The 24,181-nt window shown below is 36.4% G+C and overlaps 1 protein-coding gene across 1 annotated transcript in view; it reads left to right on the forward strand.

The window, feature by feature from the left end:
* THSD7A (thrombospondin type 1 domain containing 7A) overlaps nucleotides 1-24,181 on the forward strand; it is a 287,968-nt gene that overhangs the window by 70,901 nt on the left and 192,886 nt on the right. The window contains exon 3 of the mRNA XM_055804369.1: nucleotides 10,036-10,562. Coding sequence (XP_055660344.1) covers nucleotides 10,403-10,562 — 160 coding nt within the window. The 5' untranslated portion in view covers nucleotides 10,036-10,402. The remainder of the gene's footprint in view (nucleotides 1-10,035; nucleotides 10,563-24,181) is intronic.

Here is a 24,181-nt window from a genome sequence, read left to right on the forward strand (position 1 = left end):
AGAAACCCTGCCTAACTGCCTATACCCAAAACAAGACATTTTTTAATTAAAAATCATTGTAGTCAAATACCTCAATATAGTTAAGTTTTATTATAATTATTATTATTATTTTAAAATATCCTGATTCACAATATTGGCAAGCAAGCAAGCATTTTGTTGGCTGCCAGTCAGCCGGTTATGGGCAGAGAGAGGGGGTTTGGTGTAGGCATATGCTCATTTTAAGGGTTTGACCTAATGGAGTTCTCTGAATCCTACAGTGTAGTACTTTGCTATGTCAACCCTGTAACTTTATAGGAGAATAATTTATTGAATTGTACTCGAGCCTGAGTGAGGTGCAGTGTACCCTGCTATTTAGCAAGTTTCAGTATTTAAGATGTATTCAAAGACCATATAACATTAATATTTTTCCTTTAGATAAGTGCATGTACTAAATAAGATATGGGCAAACTCCTACATATGTTATAATTAAGACTGTATATCTGTAGGAAGAAGGAAGAACTGAAATGATCTGGAGTTTAATGTGCAATTATCCTCCAAGGTCTCCAAAGCAAGTTGGTTTTGATCATTTTCTAGTAGTTTTGAGAGGAGGCAGAATATATTTTTTTCTTCATCTTTCTGTAAAATTCTGAATTAATTGGTTTTGTAGTTGATATAAAAACAACTTTTGGAAACATTGAAAATATCTCCTAGCGTCAATATGTGCGATGGAGACATTAACGTTGGAGCATATGTAGAAGTATCTGCAGGCAATGGGTGGAGTTTGGCCTACTGGTGAGGGTATTTTAGCCACATATTACAAAAATTGCCGTTTTCCTTTCACTATGAGGAGTATCTCAGAAGAATAAGCTTTTGCTTTGGTGCCAAAACAACAGCCAGACAAAGATAGGTGTATTGTATCTGTACTTATATAGAGGTGCTAAGAGAATTTGAGTAAATCGTGTTGATATTTTGTTTGTAAAAGTGATAAAGTCAATATGTATATTGAAAAAGCATTAAGATGAAAGAATCAAGAATTTTTTCTTTATCCTATTGTTATATGTAGGAAACAAGTTCTTATGTAAAATTTTACTTCTGCTTTATGCATGACCTACCTTCCCCCCGCCCCCGGTAGAACGTAGAACATTTGTCTCTTTACCTGAATCCAGGTTGTTATTTTACCTGAACTCAGTGCCATTCAAACATTTCTATTGTGGTTTCAAAGTCATGTTTCTTTTTCTTTTTTTTTTTTTTTTTTTTTTTTTTCAAGGCTGCCCACCCCACTTAATGGGTGTAGATTGAATTTCCCTGTCCCAGGGAAGTCAGACTCCATTCATCTAGCTGGATGGTAACAACTGAGCTCAATGTTGATGTAGAGACCACTGCTCTGCAAGCTTCCACACTATTTCAGTAATAGTGCAGTCACTGAGAAAACTCCTTCTGCTTTTGAACTCCTCCATACTATTCTTCCTTCAGCGAACAGTATATCAAAGTAAGTTGTCATATATTCTACAGAGAGTATATAGATGCAGTTGTCAGTTATTTAGACCAAGGTTAGTTTTAAGTCTCATGGGAAAAACCTGTGGAAGTAACAGAGCTGCCACTAGCAGTTAATTGGAAAGCTTTTTCTCTCATTTTCAGATACACTAATATAATAGTGATTGGAGAAAACTGGCAGTAATGTCTTTTGTCACCATAGGGAAGAACAATAGTGCCAATTTAATGAATTTTTTTCCTGTCCTGAAAGTGTCACATCACCTTAAGCTTGGTTTGATCCCCCTAGTGAAGCTCTAATTTTAATGCTAATGCTGATAATTTAGAGAAGATTTTTCAGCAGCACACAGAATATGTGAAGTGCATTGTGATCTGTTTGCAGAAAATCCAATTATATGTGGTTGTGATGTCATTTATCTCAGTGCATAGATTTGGTTATTTGCTTTTTGCCACAGAAATATTGGTACAGGAGTAGAGGACTGGATGGTGCCGCAACAGCAGAGGAAGAAAAGTCAGCACTTAAGAAAATGGGAGGTTTGTTAATACAAATCAGCATGGAACTAATTGTCCTTGTGGTTTGAAATGATATCATGTTTCCATTAATATGAGATTAGAATTAATTAATTTTGTTGCCTGCCTTATTTAGATTTAGGTTTTACATTGTGGTTTGCTACAGAGTTGACTTCAATGACAGTGACCTACAATTTTCAACAGGAAGATTGGTCAGTAGGAACACATTTCCCTTCCACCCCCCAGTTAAAGCAGGTACTGTATAATGAAAGTATAACAGATGGAACACACTTGTGAATCTTTCATATAAAATTAGACGGTGAAGGATTTATTTTCAGATATTCTTTTCTGTGCTGTACCTTTTATTACAACCTAAAATTCTGCAAGATATGAGTATTAATGATATAATATAGTTCTGTCTTAGGGCTTGGTTAGTTAGCAAATCACAGTTGAACCTTGATCATTAATTTAATATAGTTTAAATCTCACTTTATCTTACCTCATATCAGGATGGTGTGAGATCCATTAATCTGTTTCCTGAAGTTATACTCTTCTTCTTTATTCATCTGTTGAAGTCAGCACAAAACACACAGCTGTACTTTTGGCCAGGTAGGCTAGAACTCTTAACAAATCATTAAAAGCTGTTTTCAGCTTTATTGTGTTTGTCACAACTACTGAGCCTATTGGTTTCTGGAAACCATTAAATGTATTGGTTAAGTTAAAAAAAACACATTTGAAACAACAACTCACTAAAAGCAGCCTTGTTTAATTTTCTTATTAATTTGTATTACTTAACTAATTTGAGAATTGATAACAGAACGAGTGATTTATGGCTTGAAAAAGAAGACCAACATTTCCTTCTTGAGAATGGAAATTGGCTTGTCAGACATTTAGATGAAGAATGATCAATCAATAGGATTTTAATAAGGAGAAGGTTTAAAATTGACTGAAGGTGGCTTTTGTTTAAGGTGATTTGGTTTGTGCAAATTACTAAGCTCTCCCTGGAGAGGATTTTCAAAGGCAATAATGGGCACTGATTTTCTTTATTTATTCCATTCTCTTTCTGTTTCCCTTGCCAGGGATTTCAGTACTTACCCCTTCATTGTGTCTTTGAAACCTACCTGCCTGCTTTTCAGGTCCTGTAAATTATTCTACTTATTTGCATTTAAAACTATCAGTTTTAACTGCTGTTTTTCTGCAGTGAGCATCTTGTCTGGATTCCTTTTGGTTTCCTGTCAGAAAATCTAGTATAATGGGCTTGGTGATAGAAAACTGGTTCTACGGGCACCTGATCACCTGGGTTGGTTTTCTCCATTAGTGAAGTTTGTATTGGACTTCCTGAAAGTCAGATAACTAAAGTTAGATTAAAAAAGCTCCGTTCTTTGTGCAGTCTTAATCACATAGGTAGATCCATGCCAAATGTGTTAGAAGAGTAAACGGTAAATAGCACACCCACACCAATTCTGTTTGTCACTACTTCCTCACAGTATTTTTTTTCCCTCCACTTAGGTTTCTTTTCCTGATTTCAGTCTGTTGTCTTAGCTTTTCCTATCACTTAATCTTTCCCAGGCTTTCTAGTCTAGTGACTTAGAGACCAGATTTATGTTCCAGTCTCACTTTTGTACCCAATCTTAGTTTTTTTCCCCCCTCAGCACTCTGTAAGCAAGTGCATACTGGCAGCACAATTCCAGAAAAGGTTCTAATTGTGTGCAGACTTCTTTTTGGAGATTATGATAAGAGCACAGTGATTGCTCCAAACACAAGAAAAGTTGAAGTTTCTTCCCCAAAACAGACATTACCAAAAGCTTTTCAGTGAAAAGTTCACCACTTTCCTCACACACATTTTTTTCCCCTTTTTTATTAACACAGAAAAGTAATGATTGTCTCTCTTCTTCATTGAAATGACAGGGACCACAATGGACATAGGTTTTGTGTGTTTTTCTCTTTCTTTTTTTTGTCTTTATCTGTGAAGTTATTATGAACCTGCAAATTTTGCAGTTTTAAGAAAATGAGAAGTGTAATTGAGAGAGTCAGGGTAGATGCAGACCTCGCTACAAACCCTAACCCTAATTAGTATTTTGCTTGTGAATTTTGTGTGTGATTAGAATTATCCTGTGCGTATAGTCTCTGCAACAGAAATTTCAAATAGAAGGACTTATTCCATCAGCTTCTGAATATGTGAACATACTGAACATATCTGAGCAAGCTGGTGTATTAACACTGTTGGCTTTCCAATGAAAAACGCATACTGTTTTTTCCTGCTATACAGCAAGTTCCACCAGAGGCTACTAAACAGATCTCTAAATAGATAAGGAAATGTTAAGAGCTTGAATTCTAAATAGGGATGAGAATTCCTGATAGGGAACTATCATGGACACTTGCAGCCAGTGCTGATCTTTGGAAAGGTTCTGCTTCATGCAGTCAGCTTTGAAGCCAGTCAGTGTAATCTGTGCAGAAAGGACAATGTTCCTTGAGAGAGCCTGAAGCCAGAAGGTAGATTTAGCTGATTTGATCTGACCTTCTGCAGTTCTTGGGCCATTACGTTTCACAAAGGTATTGATCTATTTAGCCCAGTAGCCTTTCCTTGGTTAAAATGTGTCTCCAAGTCAAAACTAACATTTTTCTTGAAGACAGGCAAAGATGGTAAATACACTCGTTCACTGGGTAGTTTGATCTCGGTTGAGGCTAGGTGACCTCTTTGATAAATTCATTGACATCTTACTTGAATTCCTTTAGCTTTACCTTCCAGCAGGCAGTTTGATGTACTTCCTGGTCACACCTTTACCATGTTCTTCCTACAAAGAATAGTTTCCGTGAATGTTCCATGCTGAGAGTATTGATTGTTGCCTGCCAAAGGGATCTAAAAAAAATGCAGTAGCCGGGTGTTAAAGCAAACTGAGAGAACTACTGAAATACAGCAGTAGAGATTTAAAAAAAAAAATACCTTTTTTTGCAACTGAAAAGAGCCACCCTTTACCAATGAAAGAATGGCTAGGAAAACTTCTAGGTTTAGCCTAGATTAAAAAAGAAAACAACTAAACACACACTCACTAATCAAACAAACAGATGATACATCTGTCCACGAATTCCTAACTTACCACAATAAAAACAAAGCTTTTGTAAAGTCAGAACTAGATGAGATCCAGGTGTTTGCTGCTTGTACATTCATACAAGTAGAATCTTCATTCATTTTTTGAAAATAACTTTTTCTTGCTGCAAAGATTTTTGAAGTAATTGAGAAACAGTGAAGAGTTTAACTGTATGTTATTAACATATTCTAGTGATTTTGTATGTGTAATGCTTTCTTAGCTCTGCACAACTCACATAAATAACTCTTGAAGTTCCTGATTTGTCCTCCAAATCTATTTTCCCCCCAAATGATACAAATTTAACAAACAGGAGTTGTGACACTTCTAGAGTTTGCTCAGTTACTCCGGTAAAAGCGAAAATAACTGTACTAATTGTATGAAAGAGGCAGAAATTTGCTGGCGTTTTTTGTTTGTTTTTGTGTGTGGTTTTTTTTTTATAATTACAACTTTGAAAAGAGAATATGGCATAATATCACTCCTTGAAAGGATGAAATCAAGGTTTCTTACCTGCTATGAAAGAGTAAGAGAAATCCATAAATAGCATAGCATGACATGGTCGAGTGTGACACCTAGAGGCCATATGTTTAGTTTCCCTAAAGAATAACTTTTCAGCTGCATGTTTTGCATGGCACATTTAATTTTGGACTTAAGGAATGGAACTACCAGATTTCAAGAGATGGAGTATATTGCAACACATGATTCTATTTTTTCCCCACAATGTTCACATTTAGGATATTTCTTGTGACTTCCCTGACAAGGCTCACCAGTATTGATATAGAGAAAAATAACAGACCGTTACTGAGTGTGGGAGCCCTACACAGCTTATTCCATCCTGAATTTCTCAAAATCTGGTACAATTCATGCAGGTCTCATCTCAAGAGAATCCTTATGATATACCTGCATCTGTAGTAAAATATCTGCAGGAAAGTCAGGCTTTCACGAAATGTAGAGCTAGAACCTTTTGTGGCCCATGAGTTTATGTTGGTGAATGAAGAAAAAAACCAGCTTTTTTTGAGTTATGTGAGTTGTTAAGATCATGGATTTTGCAAAACAAATGTATGTTTAAGTGAACGTACAACACCTTCATAACTTTTCGAACAGTCACGGGTGTGCAGCCGTAGCACCACAACCCATACAGGCAGTACATCCAAGGGCATCCCAAAATGGTGACTGCACCCGATTAGTATGTTACAAATCCAGAGTGTTTTTCAGAAATGTGTGGTACTGTATTATCCAGTGGGTATTGGCTGTAATAAAATTATAACTCTAGAGCTCTTCTCAGGGAGATAGTTGACTCATTTGTCTTTGGCAGCATTTGTCATTTTCCTACCTAAGTGAAGGGAAAAAGTCTTGGAGATGAATCAAAATGAGCAGAGTTCAGATGAGGATCATACATTTTTCATTTTTTAGAATTTGGGTGATTTTTGTGGTATTCTAGTACTCATGCAGCATAGATGGTTTAGTGGGGTACAGCTGTAGAGTTTGTAAAACTTCTTCTATAGATCTAAAAGAGTGGCCTGAAACTTCTCTAAAGATTTCTGGCCTAGCCAGAGTCTGTGAAATTGAAAGTGGACAAAAGTGATGCTGGACAAACTTCTTCATTAAGTATTGTTGATTCTAGAAACAGATGTGCTGTGCATGTGTTGTATTCTCTGCACGCTCTTTGACTTTACTATATGTAGAAATGCAACATTTTCAGGATGGAAGACAGTATCATCCTGAAGGATAATATGATCCTGAAGAAAATTTGTGGCATTTCCTAACCAGAGAAGGATGCTAGCATGGGACTGCCTCTTGGCAGAGGAATATCAGCAGGATGATTCTGTTTGGCAGGCAGCTTTTCATGACCAGCAGCTAAGAAATTTGTATCTTGTTCACATTTCTCTTTCCAGTAAATAAAAGGTATTGCGTGCTTGTTTTGTCATCTTCTAACTGTTTAGTGCTGGGAAACATGAATAAAGTAATTCCAGTATTTCATGGCTAATTCTACCTCATTTTCATAAAGGTTAGTCATATTTTTCCCTGGAAAACAAAAAGATGCTAACTTGTCAATCACTTGTGTGAGCAGTTTACAGACTCCACAGAGCTGCGTGCCTCAAATAAATAATTGTATCTGAATAAAATCTAATGAGACTCACACGTTAGTGCTCCAAGCTACAGCACTGACACTATTATGTTAGTGATATGGATACTAATGCTGATTGTAGTTTGTTTCTGCGCTTTGTCTAGGGGTTTCTTCTCAGTAGTACTTCACCGTTTCCTTGGGAATGTCTAAGCCAAGAATGACTGATCAATCTTGATCGCTAGGTATGCCTTAGAAGATGGGTTGGCAGCCTGGGCTGGAAAGAGTGGTCACACTAGTAACTGGGAGGGAGGTCCTGCATTCACTGTAGCAAATGGAGAGTGTTGGATGCGCTGGGGTGGGAGAGGCACAATGATAGCAGCTGAAGCCTGCAGTCAGGATACATTGCCTCCTGCATCTTAAGTCTAACTCCTGCAGTTAGGTTGGTGTGGGGTGTCTGTCTGCAAGCATCAGCCTACTCTTTGGCCTGTGGTTTCACTGGTCTGTCCTTGCCCTGGTTAATAGAAGATGTGTCTGTGTACTGCAGAAGTGATCTGGTGTTTGCCAGAAACAGCTCTTCAGGAATCCTTATTTTTTTTCCAGACACATAAATATATTTGCATTATAAATATTCCCTCCATTCTCTCTCTGTGTTGCATTTCTGAACAGTTTTAGAAGCATCATGGCTTCTTACCAAAAGAAAAAAAAGGTGAAATTATTCTTTTGTGATTCATTGATTTTTGACAGAAAAATGGTTCAACTGTAAAAAGTAGTGTGAAATTATTTTATTTTAATCTCTATTTTAGTGGTTTTAAAAGTATGTGGTCCTATCGTTGCATAAATACAAGAAAATATTTGAGTGTTTGTGTATGTGTGCTCATCCTCTCCCATGATACTGCTTTGTTCTGCTGTCAAAAACCACTTTGATTCATTGTGCCAACTACATGGATGATCTGTTCCCTGATGGTGTTTCTGGATGATCTAAGTCACGTACAAAATATTTTCTGAGGCTTTCTTTATACATTCATAAAAATTCTAGGTAGAATCCATTGTATTTAATAACACTGAAAAGGATGCCTTTTCCCTCAGTCTCCCTATAAATTTGACTTTTCCCCTGATGCATAGCTTCAGCTGAAAAGCCAATATCTTTACTCTTAATTTTTCAAAGGAATGTATAACTTGCATAGTTAAAATAAAATATATGCAAGTCAGTAAAGCTATTGCCACAGATTTCCTAATGATCGTAAGATTTTTTTGAGCTCTTGAATTCTTAATCTTATTTTTCATAAATTACAGAGCTGGCATTATTTTTGTTAGGTCAAACATTCTGAAGTTCTACTCCATAGTCACATGCACCTTATTTTACATTCTAACAACCCCAAATTTACTTGTTAAATTAGTATAATTCTATAAACTCAGTGACCATTTTTATTTAAAATAATATTCTGTCCAGTTCAACAAAGCAAAGGCTTGAAGGGGTTTCCATGCATTCTAAAGTGAATACAGCATGATGTAGCAGAAGTGAATAAAATGTATTTCCAGAAGTGCTTAGTTCTGCATCAGGATGCTATAAATTTGTTAAGATCATGGCTTTCTATGTATCCCTTATCAACCTATAATCTCCTGATTGTTGCCTGTTTTTCAACAGCTGAGGAACAGTAATCCACACTTGCTTATCTCTCTTAATCACAGCCTCACCGTGCTAGAGCTCCCTGAGCCTTTAATTCCCTCTTAGAGGCGTAACAGAGTGGAAAGTAAACAAAGACGAATTTGCAACCTTCAACATTGCTAATTTGCTCTGATGTCAGAATATTTAAACAGGCAAGGACTTGGGAATTATTTGATCAAGGCTGATTTTAATCTAATGCATGTGAAAAGGCTGAGTCTAGGAAGGTTGTGCAAAATGACAGGCGTCCCAAGAGAGGTTGACTGAAGGTTTCTTCTTTAAACAACAATAGCTCCATCATTTTCAAACTATGGGTCCTGTATTCTTACTGTGTAATTTTTGTAGCTGTTTGCATTTTTAATGAAACTTTTTGAATATGATAGCAGTTTTCTTGAAAATTCCTCTTTTGCTTCCCAGTTTATAGGTGTCCGAAACCTGATCTTTAGGCTTGTTACTGCATCTGTTCACTGGGTAGTGGGTGGGAGAGATAAAGATCCCTGTTTAAAAAGCTTTGTCTCCACTGCTTTTTTTATCATCATGACAGCCTAATGTATCCTGAATACTTTCATATGTAAAATTCAGTGTATGTTTTAAAAATGATTGATAACTTGATCCTCGAATTATTTTAAATTACACAGTTGACATTTATGCATATATATATGTGTACACACTTGCTGGATAGGAAAGGATGTTATCTTGCATTATATATTACATGCACACTTAATCTAGCATGGAGGTGGTGTGCTTACACATACACACACGCTATCATATACATATATTCATCTGTCCTCACAGCAGATAGCTATATCTTATTACTGAAACAGATTTGATAAATATACAAGGCAAGTTAGTGTGTGTGGGTTCTTTTACCTTTTTTTTTTTTTTTTTTTTTTCATTTTCTTCCATTTCCCTTCATAAGATCCTGATTGTCTATTTAATGCATGTGTAATCACTTCTTTTTGGTGGTTTGTAAATGGTTAATGCAGTGTACATCTTATTATCAGGACAAATGTCTGATGCTCTTTTAAGTAATTTATATTGCTCTGTTTGTATGACTTGCGTTTCTGAAGCATGTGTGATGATGATGATTTCTTCTTAGTATATATCATTTCGGATATTCCGGGGAGAGAGTATCTGGGAAGCCAGCCTTTTGCAGTCAGTCTCGGTGCTGAGATTACAGCATGGGCTATTTGTGCTACTCCTCATCTCTGTTTCTCTCTGTCTCTCACTCTCTCCAGCTGGTGTAAATGACTGCTGCTGCCTCCCAGAGCAAGATAACCTGCTCAGTCAGCTGGAGCCCCCTGCGGACAGCTGTCTCGCTTTTAGCTGATGGAAAACTGCTACTAACAGCTGAATGGAAGAGCGTGGAGCAGCAACCATACTAGCAGCAGTAGCCGCCGCCGCTGCAGCAGCAAGAGCAAGCGAGGACTCTATTGTTCCCTGGTGTTAAACAGTTTTTCCTTCTCAACTGCCATGCATGATAGCAGCAGAGAGGTTTCTAGTCCCCTTCTCCCTGTAAAGAAATTCTGAAAAGGGAAATACTATTTGAAGAAGGTTTTGTGGTCGTGCTGCGGGTTTTGGAGGTGGCAGCAGGCTGCTGGAGGCATGGGGTTGAGCGAGAGGAGCGCTGCTTTCTGCCGTGGTCCAGGGGTTTCTGGCGTGCCAGCCCGGTGCGTGGGAGTTCTTGTGCTTCTGCTGCTGGGAATCTGGGACGCTCGCGCACAAAGTGAATTTCAAACTTCATCGGTGTATTTGTGGAAGACCGGTAAGTAAAGATGCTATGTTAATATGACAGCAGCCTATTTATTTTTTGTTGTAAGTAATAACCTTTTTGTGTACGTGGGGAAAGTTAAATCTAAACTACTAATGTTTACTTGCAGGTTTTATAGGGGAAAAAAAAAATTGGGTCATTTTCCAGGATTCCACCAGCCAAGCAAATACGGCAATTTAAAAAATCCATGTTTGTGACTCTGTGGCACTGTTACTGTGATCTCTTATGTATTTTCTGTGTCTTGTGAGATTTTTGATTTTGTTTAGTAGCTCTGTGTTGGATGTAAATAGCAAAGGTCAGGACATTAGTGCCTGTCCTCAATGGGAAGGAACATTTGTTACAATTGGAGTCAGCAACGTTAGCAGTGCTCTAAAAATATTGACTTTTTACAAAGAAAGATGTAATTCATGTCTAATCTTTGTGCTCTGTGCTGACATGTAATATATTCAGTGTGGTAATTGATGGGGAGTTGGGTTTGTTAAATTTAGGTTTGTTGCACGGTATATAGGACGTGTGAAAGCTAATGATGGATTAGGTGAAATAATCCAAGTGATGCCAGATCTCATAACCGAATAGCCAAAGGCAAATAGGCTATGTGGTTTCACCACCACACTAGATAGATAATTTCCTCTACTTTGATACTATTGAGTTACATGTCTGTTTTAAAGATTGCATAGTCATAACAGTGTTTCAACCTTTACTTTGCATTAAACATCAGTGGGGAATTTTCCTGTGTCTATTAATATATTACATTAATTCAGAACTTTAGTAGTGGTGAATATGTGCATTTTAGTTGTTTAATACAGTTTTAGTTTGCATTTAAGTAGAGTCAACGTCTCCTTTAGGAAATTTAAAAATTTCAAGCCAGTAAATATTTCATGTTGGCTTTGGCAGTTGGCTTTCTTCCCTGTATGTTGCCAGAATAAAACACTGCAAAAAGTAGTAGTTTTTGTATAAAACCTGCTTTTCCATTAAAGAATAACATAGTAGTAAGAGAGAATACAAATTAATCATTTGTCTGAAAAACAACTTGGACAAGACAGTCTCTTTCCTGGATGGAGGGCCCCAGCCTTCTGCCACAGAAGCAGATCAATTTACAATTACAGTGATATCCTGAATTTTTTAAGAGGCTCCATCTATCCGGCAGCTCAGGGAGGAGATTAAAAGGAAATTCATTTAAACAAGAAGACAAGCTTTCCAATAGCACTAGAAAGAGAAATCTGAAGAAAGGAAAATCCTTTGCAACTTTCACTTCCAACTGAAAGATGGGTCACACAGTGACAGTGACCTTTATTTATTTTTTTTTCTTTTGAACCATTGACAAATTCAAAACATTGTTTTCAGTTCCATTACTGCTTTGCAAATGTTCAACACACACTTAAAAAGAGATAAAATGCATGTACAGGTTTATGTAAAAGCACAGAAATAATATAGCATTTCATACAACCTTTTACATTTACCCAAATTTGCTGGGAATCAGTAGAATAAACTTTCCAGTATTTTATTATGTCTCCATTTAACAATTTAATAGGCTGTGTTTTAAAATGTTAAAATAGTAACATAGGTTGAGAGTATTAACAACTCAATTAATAGTTATGAACATGCACTGTCAATTCGATATGGACTGAACTCCGCTTACTTAGCATATAGTGCACGTGCTCTGAAGTCATGTCAGTTAGACCAGCAAGAAGGAAACTGGGTTGGCTTTTGTTTTGTCCCCCTTTTCTCCCTTTCTGGAAAAGACAGCTCTTAAGAAACTTGTGTTTAGAACAGGTATGACCTAATTGTGTTGCTTGATGAAAAGCTAGTTCTTCCCTTCAGCTTTTTTTCTGTGACCTGTCTCCTCTGTTTTGCCTGCAATAAGGAATAGGATAAGCATATTCACTGTACAGTTTTTAATGTAATAACATCAGTGATTTGATGATGACATGACGAAAAACAAGTCAGAGTGGCTCTTTTCAAACAGTGAACGGCAAGATGCAGTGAGTAAGGCAGTGTATCTGTGTTTGGCTTCTAATGAAATCTTCACACCCTTTATTTTAGTAGTTTATTGAGTGGTGTTGCTGTTTCTCCCCTGCTTTTTGTGGTAGGTTCTAGAAAGTGAACTAGGAGAATCACTGGTCAGTGATCTGAAGGAATATCTAGTACAAGGAGTATAAAGTTCAGCTAAAGTACCAGAGGGAATAATACAACTGAGCAACTAAGTGGTGAGCTCACCCAGCTCAGATGGTATTTTGCTTTTCCTTCTGTGAGGGAAATGGGTCAGGGGAATGCATGGCTAGGATTGTCTAGAAAACCAGCTTGTTCATATGCCTTTTGGGACCTGTTATGTCCATTTTTTGAGAAACATCCTATTTTTGTATTGAATTTAGTCTGGCATCAGCTTTTGTAAGTGCTATTCATGAATTGCATGTGTCTGGGTTTTATTTCTAAAGATTTTTGAAATAATGTCTTGATGTATGCTACACCACATCTCCTACACTGGTTTACTGCAATGTGTTTTCTTAAGGGTGCCCTTGACAATAATCTGCAGGGGTTATGAGGTCTGAGTTGAGGCATTCTTTCTCCTATAAGGTAACAATAGAGGTATCTAGTACAGTTTCCTTTTTTTGTTTGTTTTGTTTTTTGTTTTGTTAGGGGTTGGTATTTTGTGGAGTTTAGAATTTTGTTGTTTTGGGAGGTGGGGCCGGAGCATTCTTTTAATTCAAATTCCAACTGTTTACTTCCAACCTATGAAAACTTCTCAGGGGTCATGACTTTTCCTGTATATTACCATCCTCCTATCCACTACCATAAAAATCCGAGGTGTTTGTAATACTCGGGTTCATCATTTTGGGGTTTAATTATTTTTGATTCAGCATGGCTAATGTTGTGAATAACCTGCTTGGGGCAGGGAGATTGAACTAAGTGGTCTCCAGAGGTCCCTTCTAATCTCCACCATCTTGTGATACGGATGCCATCACTAAGTCATTCCTACTTCTCCAACTGAAACTGCTTTGAAGTCTTGGCTTTTGTAACTTTTTTGATCTCTTGTGAGAATGAGTATTTGCTGTTGCATATTTATGCTGCACTTATGGTGTGTTTGAGGGACCTTCAGTGTTTTGAATGGTATTTAGGTGAACATAGTTCATCATAGTTACTATTCTTTAAATAAGGTTTCTTAGCAAATGTTCTCATTCCATACCGTGCACACCCTGTGTATGCATTTTTTTTCAGCTATGAATACACAGCTGGTTCATTTTGTTTGGTCACTGGGAAAGCCATCTGGTTTCTTCAACATAAACTAAACCAAAGTCTCCGTCTGTGCAGGATACCTGGCTCTTTACTGCAGGGTGATGAAACAGCTAGATTCCCAGAGCTGAGTCATGGTGTCTGCCTGCTTGATGATTTGAGATAGAGAACAGCAGATTTTAGCAACTCGGAGAGCAGAAGTTGTGGTATTAAGGGGTGGTGATTCCACTGATATGAGGTGGACATACACTGCCAAGCACTGGACTTTTGAAGTTGAAAGAATTTTTGAATGACCTTTTTTGTTCATCAGTAATTGCCTTTCTCTGAGTCTACCAATTTCATTTGTCATGAAGAATTGTTTGGTTTGGGTTCTGCAATGCTACATTGAACTTCTGTGAGTTCCTGAAACATTTTAAATTGCATTCATATTCTGCCTTAACTTTTACAAAGCCTTATTGAATTTTTCTATATATGCACAAAAAAACCCCACAAAACTGTGCCACAATGTAGTAAAAACTGCTTGTGTTAAACTGGAAAATAACATTTAACAAAAGTTCTTTTATTTTTAAAGGCAAATTTTCATATTTAAGAACAGTTTACAATCTTGTTTATACTGCTCACCATAGGCTAAGATTTTGATGTCTCTGTAAGTTTTGTAGTGAACAGTGTGAAGACTGCTGGTTCCTAAATAAAGACTGCCATACACTATTCCAAAAGAAGATGATGCATATTTTTCTTGGTCTGGCATTTCATGATGCAGGCCATTATATATATATATATATACACCATTTTTATATACAACTGACTAAGCATAGGGATTTCTTGCCATGTCAGAACTCTCCTTTACCTCTTTCTACCCTGTGCTTCATTTTTTTTGGTTAAATCAACCAACACAGTGATCTGTGATGTGCTGTCAGTGTTGGGTGTAATGCCTGCCTACAGTTACTAATATAATTACTGAAGAGCTGCACAAAATCAGCAAGGCTTGATCACACTCTAAAATTTCTTCTTCTGACAGTTTGAAGTAATGCACATTACACTCTTGAAGTGGAAGACGCAGCATTGGATTGATATCTGTAGAACAGAAAAAGTCATAAGAAAATATCTGTGAGGTAGTGCCTTTACCATCATTATCTGTTTTAAAGACTATTGATCATATCTCAGATAGTATGGATCAGCATAGCTCCACTGAATTATTTGACCTATCCACAATTGTGTGATACCAAGACTTGGTTTCTCTATAACAATTGCTGTTGAATGTTTTCTCCTTCTTTTTAACAAAGATAGGATTTGAAATAGACTTTCTGTAGGCAGTGCCTTTTTAAAATTGATGGGGAAAAGCCTTTGTTTCTTGAAGACTACAATTATCTTTATTTTGTGCTTATATCATGTCTCAGTATGTGAGAATTGGTCCTTAGATGATAACTTGCTCAACATTTGAGGCAGTGGAGAATCAGAGGAAAGGCGATAATACAGGCGTAGGAAACATAAAGATCACAGGTACTCTTGGGGTAGTGGAGACCCTGAGTGGAATCTGTGCCAAGTGGTTTCCAGTGGGACCAGAGGGCTGTTGGCAAGCTTTGCAGCCCTAGAGCTCTCCTTAATCTCTTTCTTGGCTTGTTCGGGCAGCATCACCTCTGATTTTACCTTGTTCCGTTGTCTTGGGAAGAGGACTGTGCCAGGCCCTCCTGCTTCACCTGAAGAGCCTATGAAAAACTGTTTTTGCTGCTTCAAGGTGTTATTGTGGGACCTTGTAACCAAATCATGCTTCTTTACTGCTGGATGTGAACTTGGTTCTCCCCCAGCCCCACTGACTTTTAACCTCTTGGTTTCCAGCTACCCATGGAGTAGAACAAACAACCTCTGTACGGTTGCGTTCTCGTCAGGTTTTAAAACTTTTACCCATTCCAAGGCCCAAATCTATTTTAAAAAGAGTTTGGTGCCACAAGCAGAACTGACGAGAGGAGCATTTCCAACACTTTATCTGAAATTCCTTTTCTAACACCTTTGGTGGCAAAGGAACATAAAATCAATGAATAAAATGTCCTTATTTCATTCTCCCTATGTATGTCCCTAGGACTGTCTTTATTTTTACAGGACTGAGTGTGCATGTCGCATATTAATGCCTGAGGAGGGCAGAAGTCCTTGCTAGGACCAGCAGTCCAGGAGACATTTCAAAATATGCCTAAATACACACTGACAGGAATGATCGCAAGGGAAGAGGGAGAAAGAAAAATTACCTAACCAGCCTGCTGATTAAAGCACTTACCTTTCAAAGGTTGTGTCAGCTTGTTTGTTGAAGCTGTTCCATCATATAGTGGAAAAATTGCTGTTTGTTTCATATTTTTATTTTTTCAAAACCAGAGTAAAGAATTTTTGCAGTAATCGCCACTTGAGACTGGAGGCAGATAAGCCTGTGTCAGTAAATAGAAAACTCCCTATTTTAAAGAGATTATGAAGAAATGATCTGAAGAAGAAGATTAGATTTGAAGACCTAGGGAAAATACTAAATGAGAAAAGATGTTTTAACTTGAAGCCTGATTATCAGGAGGGGAATTCATGTGTGATGATGAAAGAGGGCAAGTCCCCTCTTCAAGGGACAATGGTGCTCTAGTTATGGTGTGGTGAACTTGAGCTGATACCTACACATCCTTAAGGAGGGTGAGAGGTCAAGATTTTAAAACTGTAAATGTAAAAGGCATTTTTCAGTATTCATCTTTTTGAATCTCAGGTCTTCCATTGCAGAATCAGAAAGATAAAAGGAGTATTAGTAAAAGCTGCATTTAATCAGCTTTTAAAAGAATAAAAATTATTTCAGCAGAATGTGCTAAAGCTGCTTTACTCTTACCTCATTGATTTAAAATATAAACGATCCTCCAGGACTGAACGTGGTTAAGTGTTGGTTACATATGCCCTGAATAAATTCATATTAATTAGAGTTAGAATTTATCACTTCTATTGCATTCTGTAATGTGCATCTAAGCAACTACAATGTTTACTGTCTGTCTTTCAGTTAAATCTGACTTTTATGTAGTCAAATGGGGCTTGTCTATCTATGACTTGAATAAGGAAATACTCATTTTCAATTAGGTATGTTCATCACTCTTGCTCTTTGCCCTCATTTATAAAATATCCTTTCAGATTTTTTTATTCAACAGAAATTGTGCCAGGCAAGTATTAAGTCTTTGGCTAATGCAAAAATTTTTTAGTGCAGCCTGGCAACAAAACATTTGGCAGAGATGCAGAAAATGGTTGCTTTAAGAAAATTTATTTATAGATGTTTTTTAGTAATCTGTGCTTATTTGACAAAACCAGAGTAAATATTTAAATGTTTTGAGAAAAAAATTTGGCTGCTGAAATCCCTTTTCTTTTGCCATTACCTTGGGATATCTGAAATAGGAAAATAGAAAAAAGTGTGGGTGATATTATAAGCCTTTAGTTAAGATAAACAAGTAATATACTCTGGGCTGATCGTTGACTTGTAGGATAGCATTTTGAAACTGGCAGAAAAGGGGAAAATGGTAGCTGATCATGTTGTACTGGTAGCTGAGTATGTCTGCATTGTTTTTCAGCAAGTGCCCTGGAGTGTTTATGCTAACTGGATCAGCTGAATCCCTCATTTTATATGGATGCTGGATTAAGAGAATACCTCAAAAGCTATGGGTGGTTTTGTTTTGTAGGCTGGCTGCTCCAGCATTGGATTAATTCAGTTATATTAATAAATCTTTTAGACCAGGGTTTAACTTTACAGTTCCCAACTCCACTTAATGTCGTCTTTTATCATGTTTATCCACTCAGTTGTTCAGATGTCAGACGTGTGTATCTTTTAACATAGTAACTCTAGATTTAATAGAAAGCCCAATTCCCATAATATAAAGGCTAGTATTCTGAAAGACAAATAGTAATCTATATTTTGAGGTAAAATTTTACATGGTATATAAAAAAATATGCATTAAACTATATATTGTAGCTGGGAAAGTAACTTCTGGGCTTTAGGACAATGCATTATATTTATTCTGTTTATTTCCTTCCTTGACAAATTTCTTAATTATATATGCGGTTTTTTTACTTTTCTTGTATTTCTCTGTGATCTGTTTTCTGTCCACAAACAGGTCTTCTCCATGTAACTGGGCCGGGAGACCCTTTTCTGGATGTATGTCCAGTCAAAATCTCTGTTTCTCTTAGACTAGTGAAGCTGAAAAAAAGTGGTGGGTTCTTTAGGTGGGTAAATATATGTTTAAATTCAAACTGAAAGAAGTTGAAGATCTGGTTGTTTCAGGTGGAGCCACAGAGGCAGCAATGGGCTGGCAGAGCCTATGGTTGGAGACAGCAGTAACATTGACTTGGGTGCTGTTTATGGATTACTACTTTCATTTTGTGTCTATTTCTGTCTAGCAACGCAGAAAAAAGTATATGGAGTAGCTAAAATAGTGGAAGAATTAGATAAGAGAAACAAATCCAGAAACCCTAAAAAAAATCATATTATTTGGTAAAAGCTTTCCCAAATGATCACAATTAAAATAATTGTATGAAATTGGATATTAAATCTCAGTGAAGCAAGAATTAATGTAAGGAGTTATGCTACCACTAGCACAAATTAATCTCCCCTAGAAATCCCATTATTTACCACTTTTGTATGAATGCTGCACAGTGTTAAACATATCAGTGTCTGGGATTTTGCACAAAACCCAACAGACATTTATTGTAGCAATCAGCACGTTCTCAGCATTAATTAGCACTGTGCATTTTGGTGCGGCTGACATTTCTGGAAATTGTCAGTAGACCATGGTAGCTGTTTTTTTGAATTCACTTTCTGTGTTTCGTGAGCATTGCCAAGATTGTTTCAGTGTTTTTATGTCTGTGGAATAGAGAATGAAAATCGGGTGTATTTGCATGGATTCAGGGAAGGAGTGGCATCAGATGCAACCCTTACTGACTGGCCCAAGTGAAGGTTTCTTTTATGATTCCTAATGAATGGTGTTGGTGGAAACACAGCAAGCTTTCAAACGTCCAGATACCAGTAAGAGTTTTCCATAAGTATTTTGAGAGAGAGAGGGTGTAGACTCTTTATATTGCATGAAGTGAGTTTGAGGATATTAATTGGAAATGGTTTCTGATGTAATGAGACATACTTAAACATTTTAAAGATTGATGACATCTGCTAATCCAATGAGAAATTTCTTAATGAGATACGTTATTACTTTCTACCTCCTGTATTATGCAAAATGAAATGTTTATATTAGTGAACAATAATATAATTCTCCTTATGTGTGCTGGGGAATAGCTATTTTACCACTAAGCCATTAGAGAAATAAAGAACAGAACAGAGAGAGATTGTTTTATAATGACTTGTCTTTGTACAGTGCCTAGCACAATTGAATTCTCTTCAATTGGTGGTGTTCCTATGTGCCACAGCTTTATACAAAATGACATAATTAAGACTTGTTAAAAATGCTGTTTACAAAGATAAATTATTAACATTCTACAAGAACATTCAAATAATTTCAAGTGCCAGAAATAGTTCAAATAGTTGATATCAAGATCCCATACTGGAGGATAATAGAGGAGAAAATTATTTTAATAAGAAAACGGTGTTATGAAGAACCTTTGAAGCAGGATTGTCTGTGTAATAGTTCTAAAATGCATCATTGGGAGAAAATGTCTTCAGTAGTAAGAGAAATGTTTTTAAGTGTTACATGAATGTGAAAATGCTAAGTATTTGGCAGTCATCCCTTCTTCTATGTGCATGTAGCAAAACTCCTGTTTTGAATTCGATAAGAATGAGCTTGATTGTCCTAAAAGATCACTTACATTACGTAAAATTTTGCTTGTTTTGCAGTTTTCTACTGACTGATTGAATCAAGTGTACATTGTAATTAATTTTGTCCCATTTTATTCTGCTTTACTTGATCTGCTTGTGATTTTTTTCAGTCAAAATAATGCCTGGATTAGGATAAGTAAGACTGCTATATCTTGCAACAAGGAACATCAAACCTTATTAAATAAACCCAAACAAAACAACAACAACAAAAACCCCCAGTTGTACGCTAGTAGAGGAGCTGGATCTTGAATCTAGGCTCAGCTCTGCAAGTGGTTTTCAGTGGTGACATTGGGAATCTGTTTCCTCTTCTGTAAATGTAAACTTTTATGTGAGTATAGTTTTCTGCAGGTCTCTGCAAAAACAAAATAGAAGAAACTTTGAGACTTGGGAACTGTATGAAAACTATATCAAAAATCACAGGTAACTAATGCTTTATTGTACTTGTAGTACTTGCCATATGCGAGCAGCAATGGATGTAATGGAAGAGATTAGGACATCTGGGCAATAGGAAGGAAGAAGTTTATGTGAGTGGAGAATACGAACGCGGAAAGCATGGGGCAAGCAAACAGAAGCTATTTTCTGTTGAATACAAATATTTAAAATAGATTGTGAGATTGAAAAACTCAGGGGACTGAGAAAATTTTTAAAACAAAGTTTTTTAATGAATCTGTCTGGAAGCTGTTTTCGTACGACATTTCCAACACATCTGTGTGTGGATGCTTGTATGTGTGATATACAATATATATGATGGTCTGAAAACATTACTGAATGACACTGTATGGATCCAGTGGCACTACATTAGAATACATATAGCAGTAGGTTACCTAGGTCTTCAGTGTCTTGACTAAAATGGTAGCACAGCTTGAATTTGTGGTCACATCTAATAGCAGAAGTGTATTTTTTATATATACCACTAACTTATTTTAAGAAATTCCAGCCTCGCTGCTGCTGCTCAGCTTGCCATTTTTAAGAGGCCTACTCTGAAGGCTGTGATTGAAACCACCTTTTTCTGTAACCCTAAATGAAATTCAGACTCGGCGTTGCTTTTTAGACAGCAGAACTGGAAAGACCAACTCATTCCTGTAGAACATACTTGGTGCCATGCAGAAGATAATGAAAGAAAGAGGAGGGAGAGTGATAAAGTGACTGAACATACAAGGGAGATTTGTAGTCTTTAACCTGACATGGATGAATGACTTGTGCCTCTCCATATTTCACCTTGATATATGAATGTTAACACCTTGGGAATAGTCTGGGTGCCTCAACCATAAAGCTAGGAAATTCAAGTTATTTTCTATCCTGTACTTCCATGTCTTTGTAGGGAGCTGCAGGAGAAGTCTATGGGCTCTGCTGCATAAGAGTGAGCTCTCTGAAACTCTGCAAAGTGCATGCCATGACAGATTTGTATAGGTGATTTACATATTTGCTAGTGATAAATATTTCATTTTTTTTCTCTCTGTATTTAATATACTTTAAAAGCTTTATGGAATAAATCAAGATGATGAGTAGATGTACTGATTATAATTGAATCTTTGTTCTTTTGCCACAGTACAGATTAAAGCTGTTTTAACAGATAGATGTATTACCAATTATATGTGATGGAAGTGACTCTAAATTTAAATGATTTTGTTATATTGATATAAGGGAACTTGAGTTTTGAGATAGGGTAAGAAAAAGAGGAAAATGATGCTAACTCTGCAAGAAGTTCATTTTATTGCTCTGAGGATGTTATATAGTAAATGGCTTCCCTTCAAAATACTGAATTTGCTAGGTTACATGCTTCATAGTTTCTCCTGAACTATATATGCTCCATAGTTTCTACTGCTTTGTTTCTCTGTTAACACAAAAGTAATAGCCTTTAAGGCTCACAGTCCAAAACTAAAATCTAAAGTTGGGTAGTAATGATGTTACCTTTTGGTTGTAGGTTTTCCAAAATAGGTGTTTATCTGAAGCTTCACACATAAAAGGAGATTGCTGGCTAGAAGTGAAGTAACAATTCAGTGAACTAAAAGTTACTGCCATGTAAACAGAAAAAAAGTCTCTGAAATGACAAAATTTGTTGCTTAAAAATGTCTTCATCACTCTCATTTAAGAAATAGGATATAGGTGTGTTCATATACATGAGAAATCTTTCATATTATTGTTAGACTAGAAACAGATGAAACAGTGAATCTGTGCCTCTGAGAGTAAATTATGTATTGTTACTGTCCATATATAGATGCTAGTTTGGGTGTAAGCCATTGTAAGAAAGATGATAGTAGAAAATCTGCTTCTAAAGTACTGTATATATATTTTCGAAAAGCTGTATGTACATCTTCTGAACTAATAACCTTGCTGTTTTAGTGGATTAAAGGCAATCTTCAATATACGTCTGTACCTTTCTAAATACATTTTCTCAGCAAGTAAAACACTTATCCAGAAAGTTTATTATTACTGTACTATGAATGGAATCCAGTCTGTATGTAATCCCCTGAGAGTGATGAGTAGCACTTCTAGAGGCAGCATTTCTTAAAATACGGATTTAAGGAGAACTTGAAATGAAGAAAAGGTGTAACTTAGTTAAAATATTTAAAGGAAGAGCAAACACTGACTTTTCAGTCTTGTGATGCCTATATTAGTTGCTAGGGCATTTCAGTGTTGCAATTTCTTTTCAATTTAAGAAGGACATTAATCACCTTTTATATAAATGTGACCACAGTGAGTTATTTTGGAAAGACAAAATATATTAAGAAGCCATAAACCAGAGTTGCCCTGCTTTCTGTATAATAAATCAGATAATATATTGCCTTTTTGTTAACTTTTTTTTCATTGAAACTATATAAAAAGAAACAAGTTATCATTAGCTAAGGCTTACTTAACTTCCAGAATATTACTGAAGTAGTTTAATTTAGATAGGGGAAACATTAATGAATGGCACATCTTGGGGGGAATCAAACAAAACAAAACAAAAAAAATGAAAATGAAAGAATGTAGAATGTTAAAGACAGCATGGCAATTAAAAAAAACAAATTTACTTCTGTGTTATATCACTTCACCTGGGTCTGCAGCTAACAGAGAGTTAATCTAATTTGCTGCAATTGGTTATAAAGGAGGAGTCCATTTGAAGTAGTAGCGTTGTGTTTTGGTTTTGAATTTTTAAAGATAAAGAAGGCTCCCTGAAGATAGACACTCATTAGGAAAGCCAAGGGCTTTTTGGAGAATATGTTCTGTTCAGGGTGGTTTTTTTGTTCCCCACTTTGTATGTCTCAGAGCACACTGCAACTTCTAATGAAAAAATAATGCAGTTCATTAATCTGGAAAAACTTCTGAAAGTAGCTACACTCTCACAGTATTCTGGGAATTAGTTTGAACATAATTGGTTGGATGTCAATATTAAAAAGCATTCTAATGAAAAAGGAAATGCTGAAACTATGATAGTTTGCTGCTTCTGATGAAAAATTTAATGAGGCTGAATAATTACCCCTTCTCTCTTCCTTCTTCCCAATATGCCATGTCTTTCCCAAGCTCTGCTTTACATTTATTGTAAATGTTTTAAGCAGTAGGATTTCTATCACTGTAATTGAAAGACTACACTATTGTCTTCATGTCGCACTATTTTATAGCTAGTTTGCCTTTTCTGTAATCCTTTTTCCCTTCGTGACTAGATTATTCAAGAAGAGTATTTATCAGTTGTCATGCCCCTCAGCTATCACTTAGCTGAACTGTGCTTAGTGAACTCTAATCTTTCTTGATAAATCAACCTATTAGTGTTGCGCCAAGCAGCACAATATCTGCCATTTACATAACTGTTACTCTAGTTGGTTTAATGTGACTTTTATCTTCCATTTCAGGTTGAGAATTACTTCCTTCTGAGATGTGATCATTGCCCAAATACACATACTTTCCAGCTACTAAGTTGACTGTTAATAATGTATTTAATAAAGTTACGAAGATTGTCGGGAACCTATTTTAAGGAAGAAAACACACACACACAGACACACACACACACATGCGCGCCACAAACCCATGTTATTCAAGTGGAGTGGGTTTTCTTCTGATAACTAAGCTGCCACATAGTGATATACTATCAGTTTGCTATGATGTGCAATGTTTTCTTGCATGTTCTGAATTCTGGGTGCAGTATAGATAGTCAGATGAGAAATGAATCATTCAGACTACTTTAAAATGCAGTAAGTTTTTTTAAAATAGAGGGTTTAATGAGTTTTGAAATCTGTTGTCTATATTTTTTTTCCTTTTTTGTAAAAATGAGAGTTTTTAGGTCCCCATCCCAGTTTCTTATACGATTTGTATCAGCTTTTCCATATCCTACCTTTTTTTCTGTCTCAGTAGGCTAATGGATGCTGTATGAGATGTTTGTTCACATAACCTGGGTCTGCGTTAGCTGCCTGTTCAATAACGGCTTAGTATCCTAGAGAAGCATGCTCTTACTGCCATAGCCCCCTACCTGCAACAAGAAAGAGTGGTTCACCTTTTTGTGGTTTTGTATTAATGCACTTCTAAAGAGAAAAATAAGAGATACACAAAGACAGTCTTATTTATCTCATGCTGTCAACATCTAAGA

The sequence above is a fragment of the Falco peregrinus genome, chromosome 5 (genome assembly GCF_023634155.1).
Source record: "Falco peregrinus isolate bFalPer1 chromosome 5, bFalPer1.pri, whole genome shotgun sequence".
Lineage (NCBI taxonomy): Eukaryota > Metazoa > Chordata > Aves > Falconiformes > Falconidae > Falco > Falco peregrinus.